Source organism: Pygocentrus nattereri, chromosome 16 (genome assembly GCF_015220715.1).
Source record: "Pygocentrus nattereri isolate fPygNat1 chromosome 16, fPygNat1.pri, whole genome shotgun sequence".
Classification (NCBI taxonomy): Eukaryota; Metazoa; Chordata; class Actinopteri; order Characiformes; family Serrasalmidae; genus Pygocentrus; species Pygocentrus nattereri.
In genome coordinates this window covers 14993355-15008028 of record NC_051226.1, presented here as the reverse complement: position 1 = coordinate 15008028, position 14674 = coordinate 14993355, and the positions used below count along the sequence as shown (strand labels likewise).

At 37.2% G+C, this 14674-nt stretch overlaps 1 protein-coding gene across 1 annotated transcript; it reads left to right on the top strand.

The window, feature by feature from the left end:
• Window positions 1-1133: 1133 nt before the first annotated feature.
• Window positions 1134-14038, top strand: ppm1nb (protein phosphatase, Mg2+/Mn2+ dependent, 1Nb (putative)). The gene is made up of 6 exons (XM_017718071.2): window positions 1134-1936; window positions 3449-4020; window positions 6035-6152; window positions 7065-7179; window positions 12005-12068; window positions 12270-14038. The coding sequence occupies exons 1-6, from the start codon at window positions 1525-1527 to the stop codon at window positions 12294-12296; spliced, it is 1308 nt and encodes a 435-aa protein (XP_017573560.1). The 5' UTR covers window positions 1134-1524; the 3' UTR covers window positions 12297-14038.
• The last annotated feature ends 636 nt before the right edge of the window (window positions 14039-14674 follow it).

Sequence of the window (14674 nt, the reverse complement as noted above, 5' to 3'; positions counted from 1 at the left end):
AATACAGGCCATCCAATCAGAACGTGGGTCAATTAGATATATTAGTGTTAAAAGCACAGTAAAAAGTAGTGATAGCACCAGTCCAGTACCAGGTATCAGTATCAGTCTGATATCAGCAGAAAATGCTCAACCAAATATCAGAGAGAAAAAAATTATTTGATGTGATCCTGTAACAAATCTATCCTGAAATGGCACACATTCATATTGTCTGATGTGATGTTAGCTGTGTGTTTCTTTCTGCGGAGTATGAGTGTTTTGAGCATGATAGCCTACTGTTATATGCTCATCTTAACTAAAGTGCTTCAATGTCTAAGAAAAACTGCACCCGTAATGCAAATGACATTAAGTGGACCTTAGGGGGGAAAAACAAACAAACAAAAAATTATATATTATATATAAATATATATATATATATATATATATATATATATATATATAATTTTACTGCAGTGAACAGTGAACATTTGCAATATAGTCTGATTACAATACTTGTAATGAGAGTAATAATGTAATGAGATAATGTAAGTAATGTACTTGTAATGAGAGTAATAATGTTAGTACAACCATCTGTATAACCTTTCAGTTGCATCCACTGTTTATGTGAACATCGGTCCACATGTATGTCACAGGGATAAAAATAGCTTTTATGTAATCCAGCAGTTATGAATACATTTATTTATTTACATAATCATGTAATCTGTCTGAATGAACCCACGCTGGACACTCTCCAGTTCATATTTGGATGCAGCTTTCATAAATCGTGCTTGAGGCGAGCTGTTTTCCTCTGCATGAATCAAAGAATCTGGCTTTGAAGCCTTCCAGAGGGAGTATCAGAGGGAATGGGTGCTTTTTGTCTCCATTTGTCACTTAAGAAATTCTCAGTACAGTATTCTGTAATGGCGGATGCTGGATCATTCAAAGTCACATTAATAAAGAGAGAGTTCAAAAGGAGGAGCATAAACAGAGAGAGAGAATGACAGAAAGAGTGAGATAGGGAGCATTAGAAAGAGCCAGCGAGAGTGAGACGCAGGGATTGTGCATGCGTGTGTAAAACAAGGAGGAAGGAGGAGGACTGAGAGGGGATTGGAGCACAGAAATAGCTCGGCCAATCAGGGAGACTACAGGAAAATAACAGGTTCAGAGAGACAGCTGGGAAGAGAGAGAGGGAACAGCATTGAGAGACAGAGCAGGAAGAAGACAGCCCTGGTGCTATTTGGATAGAACAGTGAAGAATGCAGATAGGTTAGAGCTTGAGAACACAAACCCAGCAATGGGTAAAATAACAAAGGATAACATCAGCTATCCTGGATATGATTATCTGCTGATGCTTGGAAGAACAGGAGCTATCTCTGAGGACATCATGCTCTGAAGGCCCCTCAGCAGCAAGGCTGCACACAGCCAAGGCAAGGCAAAGGCAGCAGAACAGAAGCCTAGGGGCGGAGGCTGGGAGACAGAGAGAGAAAAAGAAAGAGAGAGAGAAACAGAGATAGGATTCATTCAAGATAGAAAAGATAAAACGACAGCATGAGAACTTCAAGGAAAGGAAGCGTGGAAATGCCTGCTTTTGTTCGGCAGCTAGTCAAAGAGACAGAGAAACGGGTAACCTCCTTTTTCAAAGGTGGGCGCGGAGGAGGCGGGGGCGAGCTGGCCGAGGGTGAGGATGGGGCAGAAGAAGAAGGGGTGATCCCCAGCCCTTACCTGGAGCGGCCTGTGCTGGACAAGTATATGGAGGAGGGCTGTGCCTCGTGGGGCCTCACCTACGCTCTGGCCAGCATGCAAGGCTGGAGGGCCCACATGGAGGACTTCCACAACTGCTTTCCTCAGCTAGGTGGGGAGTTGTCCCATTGGGGTTTCTTTGCCGTTTATGATGGCCATGCTGGGAGCACGGTGGCCCAGCACTGCTCACGAAACCTGCTGGACCACATTCTGGGCACAGGTGAGTTATGACCTCTCTGAAGACTATTAGGATCTGATCATTTATTTTCAGCAAATTAGGAGCTTATGAGGCACAGCCATAAAAATAAATGTGTCCAAAGGTGTTTTTCAAAGCGATGCCATAAAATAATCATTTTTGGTTCCCTAAATATCATTTCAATGGATGGTCTTCATAGAACAATTTCTGAAAATAAGATGTGCAAGTATGGAAGACATTTAGGAACTTCATTATTAAAGAAAGCATGGTTTGGCTTTCTGATTTCAATGACTCACATTATAAAACTAAGACATTCTAAACTGAACTAAGACATATCTAAACTAAGACTATCGATATATCGATATGGCAATTGTGAGCCGATGCCAATGTCAGAAACTGTCACAAATCTGCTGATGCGGATGACTTCTCTGGAATAGAATTGAGTCTACATATTTTCTATAGGGTTACAAATGCATTAAACTCAATAAAAGATATTGTTGCGTAATAGCTCAGCATCGTCTAAACATTCTGTTCTTCGAGAGTACAACACATACTTCATCACACACACACACACACACACACACACACACACACACACACACACACACACACACACATCTTCTAAGCCACTTCTCCTTCTGGGTCGTGCTGGAGCTTATCCCAGCGGTCATTGCGCAGAAGGCAGGATACACCCTGGACAGATCACCAGTCTATCACAGGGCAGTCATCAAACATCATTTTGAAATTTCAGTCAAATCTAAACATCTGTCCAATGTCAGTATTTTTAAGCAGTTATCTGCCTATACCAGTATGATTCCAATACTACCCTGCCTCCATAGCAAACAACAGATTTTAGAGGCACTGCTGAAGCACATAAGGCACAATTACAGTAAATTACATGGGAGATGAATATCACTGCATTTGCTAACCTGCAGGAGTTCCAAGATCTGCAAGTTCTTTCATTCAAAGCTTGAGCATTCAAAGGCATACCAATACCACAGCTTCAATAGTTCACCTGCTGTTTTAATTTCTTTGTAAATGAGAGGTCTCAGATATGCTGTATTGCAGGTTTTGGCTGGATTTTATTGGCCTTTCGCTCATTCCACAAAAAAATTTGTAAACAATTAAAATCTTTTTACCTTCAAGGATTTGTAGGTACTTTTTGAGGAACCCTGAGTATGCAAAGGTCCATTTGTAGTCACATCCTTGTTGAAAAGATTTATAATAAATATCATCTGCTATGTAATCAATTAATGCTGATTTCTCTTATTTAAAAGCAGTTTTTTATTATTACAAAGATTTCTAATTGATTATTCGATGTACGGTTTTAGTAAAAACTTTCATTGGTATAGAAAGTTTACATTATGGAGGTTCTTTCAACTTTTAAAAGTTTCCTCACATAATCATTTTAAAAAGATTCTTTAGAACCATCCACTCAAAGGTTTTTAGGGAACCAGTTCTTCTATGGCAAAACCAAAGAACACTTTTTGTCAGTGGGCAGTGAACATCCTTCAGTTGATTGATCTTTTCTTTCAGGTAAGATTCGGGCAGATGAAGATGTGGATCAGGTCAATGAGGGCATTAGGGAGGGTTTCTTTCTAATGGACAAACACCTTCATTCCATGGCCTGTCGTGAGGGCTGGGAACGTGGTGGCACCACTGTGGTTTCCACAATGATCACCCCACACCACATCTACTTTGTGAACTGTGGTGACTCACGGGCCATGTTGTGCCGCAGTGGTCGCGTGGCCTTCTCCACAGAGGACCACAAGCCATTCAGCCCCGGGGAGAAGGAGCGCATTGAGAATGCTGGTGGCTCGGTCACTCTGCAGCGTGTCAACGGCTCACTGGCTGTCTCCCGGGCTCTGGGGGACTTCAGTTACAAGGCAGCAGAGTGGCGGTCAGCCACGGAACAGATGGTCTCGCCGGAGCCGGAGATTTCCACTGTGGAGCGCTCCCCGGCTGATGAATTCATTGTGCTGGCCTGTGATGGAGTGTGGGACACTGTCAGCAATGAGGAGCTCTGTGCATTCGTACGCAGCCGACTGCAAGTGTGCACGGATCTCAGAGATGTCTGCTCACAGGTCATCGACCTTTGCCTCTATAAGGTAAGAAGGCAGCTCAAATTAGAGCAATAGTTTGGTCAAAAATTTAATTAATACCATTTTCTGCTCAGCCCAAATGGAGGTGATCAGCCAAGACATGTTTGCTGTCTGAAGTTTGCACTGGAGCAATGAGGCTAGTGTACCTAACAAGTAGTGGACATTTAAAACTACCAGCTGGCATCACGAAAAGTCCACCTCTACATCATCACACTTACACCAAACTATGTTGAGTTGTTCAGTAATCTTAAAAAGACTTTTTTAAAAATCTGGAATCTGTATAATGTATTTACAATACCCTCATAACTCATAATCTAAAAAAGCTAACTTCAGACACCAAACATTCTCAGCTGATCAAAGAAAAACAGTCTAAATTTAATTTTTGGCTAAATCATCACTGTAACCACAACTGCATAACTTCTTTCAGCAAACCCCTGAGTGGCCATTCCACTAGTGGAATGGAACTCAAATAGAATATTTTAAAGTAATGTAACATCAAATAAAATGTTTCCCTGTTACTCTGTTATCAGATTAACTAGGACACAGTTGGCTGGTGTTAAATACTGTGACTGTGTTGGGGTGTTAGCTAGCAATGAGAGGTGAAAGTGGAAGGGTGAGAATCCCCTGCTGTACAAACAATTTACACTGCTTTCAGCTGTGCAAAGATAAAACAGACAGCACAACTACAGATTTCTTGATATCAAACAATTGTAAACTGCCACAAAAAACACTATTATAAATGACACATCCTGCTTATTCAAATATACTCAATAAAAATTATTGCTGAAAAAACTGCATAGTTTAACTGAGAAGATCTCAAAACAAACTTAAATTACATTTATAGTTGCTGTGAAAAGGGGTTTTGCAAATGCCTTTGTCTATGTAATTCCTCGCTCTCATATTACAGCTTAAACCTTGGTTTAACTGTATTGCAAAGTATATCAATGTAGTAACTTAAATCTACAGATTTATTTCTCAACAATAAGATCGTTTAGGGGTTAGCATTCGCTGGCAGAGCTTAAGGTTTGTTACTCAACAAGAGAGCTCTTGGCCATTTAACACGGCATTAAAGAGCAAGTAATGATGCCACTCTCTAAATAATGTATGACTCCCACGAGGCTTCTGTTTCACACTCAAGGACTGGCAGTTAAATGTCTGTGATGTGGGATTCTGCTAAAGGATGCATTTAGAAACCTGAAGATCCACCATCATCACCATGGTTCATTGTGTGCTGAAAAGGGTGTTTTTAGAACACCACAGGAGTCTGGACACAAACGCGTCCTCTTTTTCAACTCCTGGGGCAGCAGACTTTGTCTTAGGCTGACTTCAGCTGGGCTGTTATGTAACAGACAGGCTGACTGACTGGCTGTGAGAGGCTTTAGAGGAGAGAAGTGCACTGACCTGAAAATGTCACTATCTACCTCTGCTCAGTAAGCCTCATTTTGTCATGACAGCAGCACTGACTCAAAGCAATTCAGCATTCAACCTCTATGCTGCGAATCCACGCAAGTACTTTTAGCCTCAGGGTGAAAAGATCAGGACATTTAACTTAGAGCGTAGTGTTAGGACACATGCCCAGCAGTAAAGCTTTCAAGCTCTGCCCGAACGTGAGGCACAGTCTAATTGATCATTACAGAGGTGGTAACCTAAGAGTGTCATTCTTGCCAAATGAGGGGATAATGGTATCACAACACTGACTGCGGGCTTCAAAAATAACTCTGCTCAGTACAATGACGTAATCCTAATGCCAAACACTAAGCTGCAGCGTCTGTAAGCTGCCACATCTTGGGTTGTTTTGTAAACATACGGTCATTCCACAAGACAAATTCTTTAATTAATGCCTTTTTAGAACATTTGTAGTGCTCAAAATATCAAAAACAGATCCATTCCCTACTATCACTGACACTATCTCAGCTGAACAAGCGTTGTCATCCATAATTCAGCTAAGCGGCACTCAAAGTGACTGTAATACCTTCTACCTCTGCTTCTGATCACCCTTCCTCTTTCATGCTTTCTTCAGGGAAGTCTTGATAACATCAGCATCATTTTGGTTTGCTTTCCTGGCGCCCCCCAGCTGTCACCTGAGGCACTGCACCAGGAAGCAGAGTTAGAGGACTTACTAGAGTCTAAAGTTGCTGGTATGTGATATATATATATATATATATATATATATATATATATATATATATATATATATATATATATATATATATATACACACACACACACACACACACACACACACACACTATACTAACACTTTCTTTGTTTCATATTATTTTTGTTCCACTGGTGTTAAAGGGTCCATAACCCACACAATTGATTTTTTAATTAACCTTAACATAGTTAATACCATTCACTATCCTATTTCATATAGTCTATGCATGAAAACTAAGAAACAAAAAAGAGACCATTTAAATTATGTCATGTCACAAAAGACCCATGCATTTACATTAATCCATCTACTCAGCTTACAGCAGTTTGGCTCCTGTCACTTCACGCTTCAATTTTGAGTGTTTCAGCCTGAAGTGCTGAGGCACAATACAGGACAATACAGGTCAATCAAAACTCCATTTAGATATATATCAGTCAAAAAGTCACAAAAACAAACACAGCCTGTGTAATTCTAAAGGATAAGAGAGGTTGGAAAATGATCACGTACAAATGAATTAGGACTGTTTTGGTACATAAAACCACACAGACTCATAAGTGGACTTTAAGGGTATAAAAATAAAATACAAGAAACTTGTAGGATATTGACGCAGTACAACTAATTTCACCTTTTATCAAATAAATCTATTAATAATAGTAATACTATGGAAACTATAAGATTTCTCTACACTGTAAATGATAACAGTACATGTTACAGTAGCACATTAATTGGACCTTTATAAATGAATATTATAAGAGAACCTTAGGAACAAAATAAAATGCAAGAGAGACTGCAGAAAATGGGCCCTTCCGGCTTCTCCAAAGAAGCTTATTTGGCATGTTGATTTGTTGTGTTGCATTGTTTTGTTTATGAAAACTGACATTCACTTCTTGAACAGAAATATTTGAGGAGTTGAGTGGAAGAGGAGATGAGCCTGACCTTTTGTCAGTTCTTACTGTGCTGGCTTCAACAGTCATACCTGGACTACCACCAGGGGGCGGCCTTCAAAGCAAGTAAGTCACTCAGTGTTCGACCCTCACCTTGATCAGGGGTTGTATGCACTTTTTTGTGCTTTCTCCCATTTAGCACACCTGATCCAACTCATTAATAAACATATGTGCTGGGAAGGAGTGTCCGCGTAGAAAAAATATGCAGAGCATGGGGTTTACAGGACCAGCATTAGGACCCCCAACCTCATTATTAGGACCCTAAGCTCATTATTAAAGGGATCAGACGTGTGAAGCTGTGATGCGAAATTGTGCTTCATCAAATGAAAGACCTCATCCAGCAAAACACTTTTCATGTAACTACATACCTGCACATTATGGTAGATCTCTTACAGGAGTGTGACTGCTGCAATGTACAATGAAACTCAGTTTATAAAAGGAAAGTGCTGGGGCACTTTTTTGAATCAATGGCTGTGAGCCACCTAGCAATGACGTATGTTCAAAAGGCATCTTGAGTTGCAATGTGTCTCATTCAACAAAAAGTAATAAAGAGAAGCATCTGTTGTATCAGAAAAAGCATGTCCTCATAGAATTGTGAAACAGACACCCAGTGTAATTTGAGGAATAGTTCGGAAATCATGGAGCAGAACAGATATATGCACGATGCTGAGAAATGTCCAAGTCCCCCATGAACACAGCTGTCCAAGTGATCCGACTATAGCCCCCTCCAAGCAGGAGAGCAGCATGCTCCCAAACAACCATAATCATAACAGAATGAACAAGTTTCATGATATAAACTTCTGTATTTGTACTGGCTATGCTAAAATCTTTTGCAAAAGACATAAGCATCCTCCCCAAATATTGGCACCCTGACAAACATGACCAAAACAGTCATTTGTTTTTTTTTTTGTTTTTATTGCTCATCCTTTTGATCTTTAATTCAAAATATTAACAAAAAGTTAACCTCCATACAGAATCTCTCCAGGTCCTTTAAATTCCAAGGTCCATGCTTGTGGACTGTCCTCTTCAGCTCTTCCTACAGGTTTTCTGTAGGAATAAGGTTGGGAGACTGGGATGGCCATGGCAAAACTTAAATTCTGTGTTCAGCGTAGAGGTGGCCAATATCACAATATTTATCATTATCATTATAAATTTCATCAGTTTGCCACAATCTGCTTTTCTGAGCACGTCAGGGATTTTGTCAGTACTTAAAAATTACTTCCCAACTGCATGTTCAATTAAAAAGAGAACATACATAGTCCAGGTTAATTGCATTTAGTGCTGTACAGTGTGAGAAATGTTAAAAACTAGTAATTAGATTAATAGTTTTTGTCTGTTCTAACATATTGGATGTCAGAAAAAAATATTGTGACACATTGCATATCGTAAAAAGCTTCCTGAGGTATTATGATATTACAATTTGTCATGTTACCCACGTCTAGGTCACTGAGTCATTTTTGTGTGTGCTTTAGATAATTTTTCCTGCTGCAAGGTCCAGCCACAGCACAGTTTAAGCTTTCAGGTTTTGATTTCATTCTATCACGAGTGTGAAAGCACCACCAACATTCAAAAGTGACCAAAACATCAGCCAGAAAGCAGAAAGGTACTGAGAAGTGGTCTGTGGTCCCCACCTGCAGAACCACTCCTTTATTGAGTGTGTCTTGCTAATTGCCAATAATTTCCACCTGTTGTCTGTTCCATTTGCACAACAGCTGTGAAACTGATTGTCAATCAGTGTTCCTTCCTAGGTGGACAGTTTGATTTCACAAAAGTTTGATTTACTTGGAGTTATATTGTGTTGTTTAAGTGTTCCCTTTATTTTTTGAACAGCATATATATAGTTGAAACTTGTGTTGAACATGGGAAGGAAAAACTTAACTTAAATTTTTTTTTCTAAGTAATGTTCTACTGGTTCTACTGGTCTTCTAGCAGTCTACTTATTATGACATTTTAACAAAAGGCAAAGGGTTAATAGAATTCACAAATTATACAAAGAAAGAAAATGACAAAAATATTGTGCAAAGGTTTTAGGCACTTGAGAAAATTCTACTTAAAAACCTATTTTTATTATTTGCACAAGCAGGTACAGTAAATACAAACAAACAAAGAGAGAGTGTATGGAGGGAAAGTGAAAAAAGACCAGAAAGGGATTGTACAAAGTACTTTTGCTCAAGGGAAAAAAAATTAATTTAACTAAAAACAAACAGACAAAATTAACAAAAACCCATGAACACACAGTTAGAGTAAGTAGATAGGTTTTTGAAGCTGATGGGACTGGTGAAGTTTTAGATGGGGCAGAAGGCAGTTTCAAATTGAAGGCTTTTGATGATAAAGTGTAAACTGTCCAAGTGACTGGCATGTTTGAAAATAATTAATTTCATATACATTAAGTATTTGAAGATTTTGGAAAAGTGGATGAGAATTTACATCATAATCAGCTGAAGTGACCTTTCTAACAAAGCACTTCTGAAGATTATGTAAACACTTGATGTTACTTTTAAAAGTCCTGGACCAAATAATATTACAGTGAGAGGTAAAGATTGATCAAAGTGTAATACGAGAAGTATTTTTGTGGCAGTATGCATTTGATTTTTCTGATGACACCTATATTTTTGCTGTTTAATTCAAAATTAAGGAAACATGTTTTTCCCAGAACAGTTTGTCATGAATGAGTACACCAAGAAATTTAATACAGTGGACCTGAGTTAATATGTGACTAGACATACAGACTGGAGGGAGAGTATCAATGCTTTTTTATTTTTTAGGGCTGAAAAGAAAGTATGAACTTTTTATGTAGAGGGATAATTTATTAGCTTTACATCAGTGATTAATATTTGATCATTCTGAATTTATAGATGAGATTAATTTATGACCAGCTTTATCAGATAGGAAAATAATGGTGTCATTGGCAAACAAAATAAAGAATACATTCTTAGCTGCCAAGATCATTAACACATATTAAACATAATAGGGGTCTCAACATTGACCCTTGAGGAATTCCACATCTATATTCTTTAGACTTGAACAGGAGCTCTGCTATCAGACACTCTGTTTTCTGTGTGAAGAACAGCTTCTGACCCATTCAAACTTCACATCTTGAATAGCAATATATGTATTTGAATGGCAATATACATAATTTCTGTAGCAGGATACTGTGATTAACTGTGTCAAAGATCTTAGTCTGATTATATAATAGGATGCTCAGAACATGTCTAATTAAAGAATAAATAAGAATAATATTAATACAATAGGTTCAGATTGTATGTTAGTGTGCTTGTTGAACCATTGTAGTTATCATTCAGTGTCTGGTTTGGGCTACTCAGTGCTTACATTTACATTTATGGCATTTTGCTGACGCTCTTATCCAGAGCGACTTACAACTTGATCATTTTACACAGTGCTTCATTACATTAAATCAGGTGTGCGGTTGATGGCTTGAGGTGTGTCAAAGTGAATGTAATGTTTTATTAGATTTTACTGTATTTAAAGTTGTGTGCAAAAGTCAGAGACCACCCTTCATTTATTTAATTATGAGTCAAAATCAGATGATTCTGAGGAGATTAGATACTAGATAATCCAAAAAAGTCAAAGGAAAATAAATATAAAAAAAATAAAAGAAAAAACGAGAGCTTCTAATACTGGAGTCCCTCTGTGAGAAGACAACTCAACACTATGAGCTGTCAAGAAGCCGTTATTGAGAAAAAGATATGAACAAAAAAGAACATTTGTAAATTAAACAAAGAAGCTGATGGAGTTCTCAGAACAACAGACTGACCACTCCAGAGTCCATCACTCAATTTGTTTGAATGTGTTTGCTTGGATTGTGAGAAGAAGAAAATGCAACCAACTTTAAAGACTGAACTTTGCAGGTGTGGAAAAACATCAAGACATCCTAGAAAAACTAAAAGCAATTCTCCTGAAAAGAAGCTGTAATAAAGACAAAGTGTGGGCTGATGATGCTTTGATATTATATTTAGTTGCTGAGGCAATTTTTTCTGATGTGTATTTATATTCATTCTAATATTATTTTAGCATTTTTACTTGCAAAAAAATACTGCTCAGATATATAGTTTTAAACAATTTGCTAAGATGCCTTAGACAGTACTGAATTTTTACATAAACACTAACTTATGGAGAGGTTTTCCTAATTTTTTACTGTTTTCCATATTTTTTTTAATAATACTGAAAGCATCATCTATGAAAAAAATAATCAACTATGAAAACACATGGAATTAGGTAGAGAAAAAGTGTTTACCAATCAATCTATCTTTTGTTTTAGATTTTTTTTCTTAGAAATTAGCCAGTTCTATGTGATGGGAAGCAAATTGGCCACTGCTGCCGATATGTTTTTTTTTATATTTTAAACTTATTTCAGTTTTTTTTTTAAATTTAAAATGTTTTGCAAATAATGTTGAACATAAGCAACTTCACCGTCTGTATTTTTCTTAAAGCAAACTAGGTAATGTAAGGCTATCATATGTACACAGAATATAGACTATATATATTTTATGCTTATGCATGTTACTGGGATTTTTAAATGTATCTTTATCGCTGCTGGGTTGAGAACACTCTGCCAAGCTAAAGTATCCAGTCAACAGTGGTCCTGTGGTCAGAAACTGACCACTGATGAACTATCTGTGCATGAAAAATGATGAGTTATAGCCTCTAACTGTGCACATATAATGTGGGCAAACGAAGTATGAGTGTCTGATCCAACATCCAAATATTACCAGATGAAAGGTGGTCATACTAATAGATGTGGTAGGGGGATCTGATAAATTGTGCAGCATCACATGGACTACAGTCAGTAACTTTAGACCTACACCTAATATATGTTTAGTGTATGTGACACTGGATGCGTGACCTAACTGTTACACTTTGGATTTTGCAGACGAAACTGTATCATCTCAGCGTACTATCAACAAAAAGAGGCCCGGAAATCTAGATTATCCCAGGTAAAGGTCTACTCTATTTTGCACTCAACAGTATTTATAAACACAATAAGAACTTATTGTACTGTATTAAGACTGCTGAAAGATTTTGGTAAGTAGCATCTGTACCATTATTTCTGCTTTAGAAAGAAAAATGAAACCCAGTGTTTTCTTCCCCAATTACACAAATGGGCCATATTAATACTGTTATTTGTATGCTTTCAGGAACTTGGATCTGTAGATTCCACTTAGGATTCATCCCCTAAACTCTCATTAACATGGAGCCACACTGACATGCTGTATCGTTTCTAGATGGAAAGGTCCCCCACATGGCAAAATAATTTTAAAAATGTATTGTCTACAGCAGGTACTATACTCACACGTTGCTTTTTATGGATCTCTGGGTTATAAGAAGCTCAAAGGAATAGTCCAAAGTTTTTTTTCTCAACATATTTTTTTCCCATTTTTCAGAGTTTTAAAACTATTTTGGAGCTCTTTTTGTGAAGAACATGCTTCTACAGTAAGATACAGCTTATTTGGTGGCCTACCTACCCTCTGATTTTTCTTGTCATGATTAATCTAATTATTATAAGTAAATATCATATCCATGTTTAGAAATAGAGTAATTTTTTAAAAAGTAATTTCAAATTATTAAAATAACTTAAAGGTAAAACATAAAGGTTATTTAAGAATGTGTCCCACTTTCTGCAGATCTGAATTTAAAAAGCTTCAATTAGTGATTGTTTTTCTGTTGTTGTTGTTGTCTTTCTTTTTTGGTGTTTCACTGCATGTTCCAAAGTATAAATTGTGCTGTAAATTATACTGTAAATTCATTGCAATTAACAGAAAAATAACAATAATAATAATAATAATAATAATAATACAGTAAGAGTACTAAAGTTACCTCTCATAGGATTGTAAAGAACATAGAATGAGACCACTTTTAGTATTACTGCAACAACACAGTACATCTTTAACAAAGCTGCTCATTTTTCCATGGTACAAAAATAATCTAAAACTCGCTATTTTATTACTGCACTTATTTGAATGTTATGGGAAGTGAAGTATCTCTAAGAACACATAAGAACATAATAAGAACATAAATGAAGCTAGTACAGCCAAATATAGGCTTCCACAGGACCTAAAACAGCTATCAAGTTAATAAGTAAATAATTATTCTTTGCTAAAATCACTGCTAATTCATAATTCATGACTCACTAGATGGTTTTATGCTTAAACAAGACCACTTTAAGCTTGCAAATGGGTTAAAGTTCTTTGCACAATGGACGCCTACAGGAGGACTCTTTGATAACTTTAATCCAGAAGCATGTTTTTCACAATAAATGATAATAATTATTGTTAAGAAAAACAGTGGACTATTCCTTTTAAAGGAGGAACACTTCCCAAGACAGCAATTACTGTACATGAAATAGATTTCTGACATTGCTTTCCTCAAACTATCTGGCATATTTGCCGACTTTTTTCCTGACTAAATGTATTTGATGTAAACAGAGCAACACTCAGGTAATGTGTACAAACTTGTGAGTTTAACAAGCAATTCTTTTACAGAAGTACTACAATCAGAATTTTCTAGCTTAATTTTCTTGTGCCAGTGTAAATGAAAGGAAGGTTGTGGATGCTGTATGAATTTGAGGCACAGCCAAATACAACAGGTTCTGTGCAAGCACGCACTTTGAGATTTCCAAACATACAGGATTGTTTCAGTCCTTCATGTCTATTTTCTGTATTTTTGATCTGATGTGTGCATGATCTGTATTGTGCTGCCTTACTGACCTCTTTGAAATTCTACCAATAGATTAACAGTGTTAATATCTCCGACAGATTTCCTAATGTCTATTCAATGAATTGAGTCATTATTGCATACTGTTATGTGAAATGACCTTTGTGCATATTTTACACATCTTGTATATTGGCGACAGCTGTGTTAATTAAAAGTTAAGAGTAATAAAGTAATAAAACAGAGCGACTCCATATATGTGCATATGGTGTGTGTTTATTTGCAGCAGCTGTGTCCTATTAGAGTATTCTGCACCATGTGTAGGGTCTGTCTAACAACTATTCTCTAATCTCTTTTAATGTCTGTTATTAGGCTTGTTAACAAGTCATTTTATAACTTCAGTGGGGGTTATATAGGGGAACTGGTCTTGTAATAATGTAACAGCAAATAAATATTAAATAAATAAATAAATAAATGTGGTACTATGAACATTCAGCCTCAAGAAGGCAGCAGAGTGTAACTCCTCACATTACATTCAACTGAATACATCGTGTCAACAGTGTGTGCTGATGCTGTTTTAACAGTAAGGATACCACTCTTCTGACAGAATACTGCCAATTCTCAGCTTTAAACTTCAAATGAAAGGAAAGCTGTGGAAGCACACAGGTTAAGGAAAAACGTGGCATGTAAAATGCTGATTTCAGTTTTCTAGCTGGCTTTAGCTTTGCCTTTTACAACTACATTGAGTCAATAAAGGGGAATTCCACCAACTTTTCTACATTTCTGTATAATTCAACCATTGAGTAATTCAGGGTATTCTGATGTGAAATGATTTGCTGTAGAGACATTTCTTTACTGTGGTGGAGATAGGAACCAGGGGTTGCAATGTCTA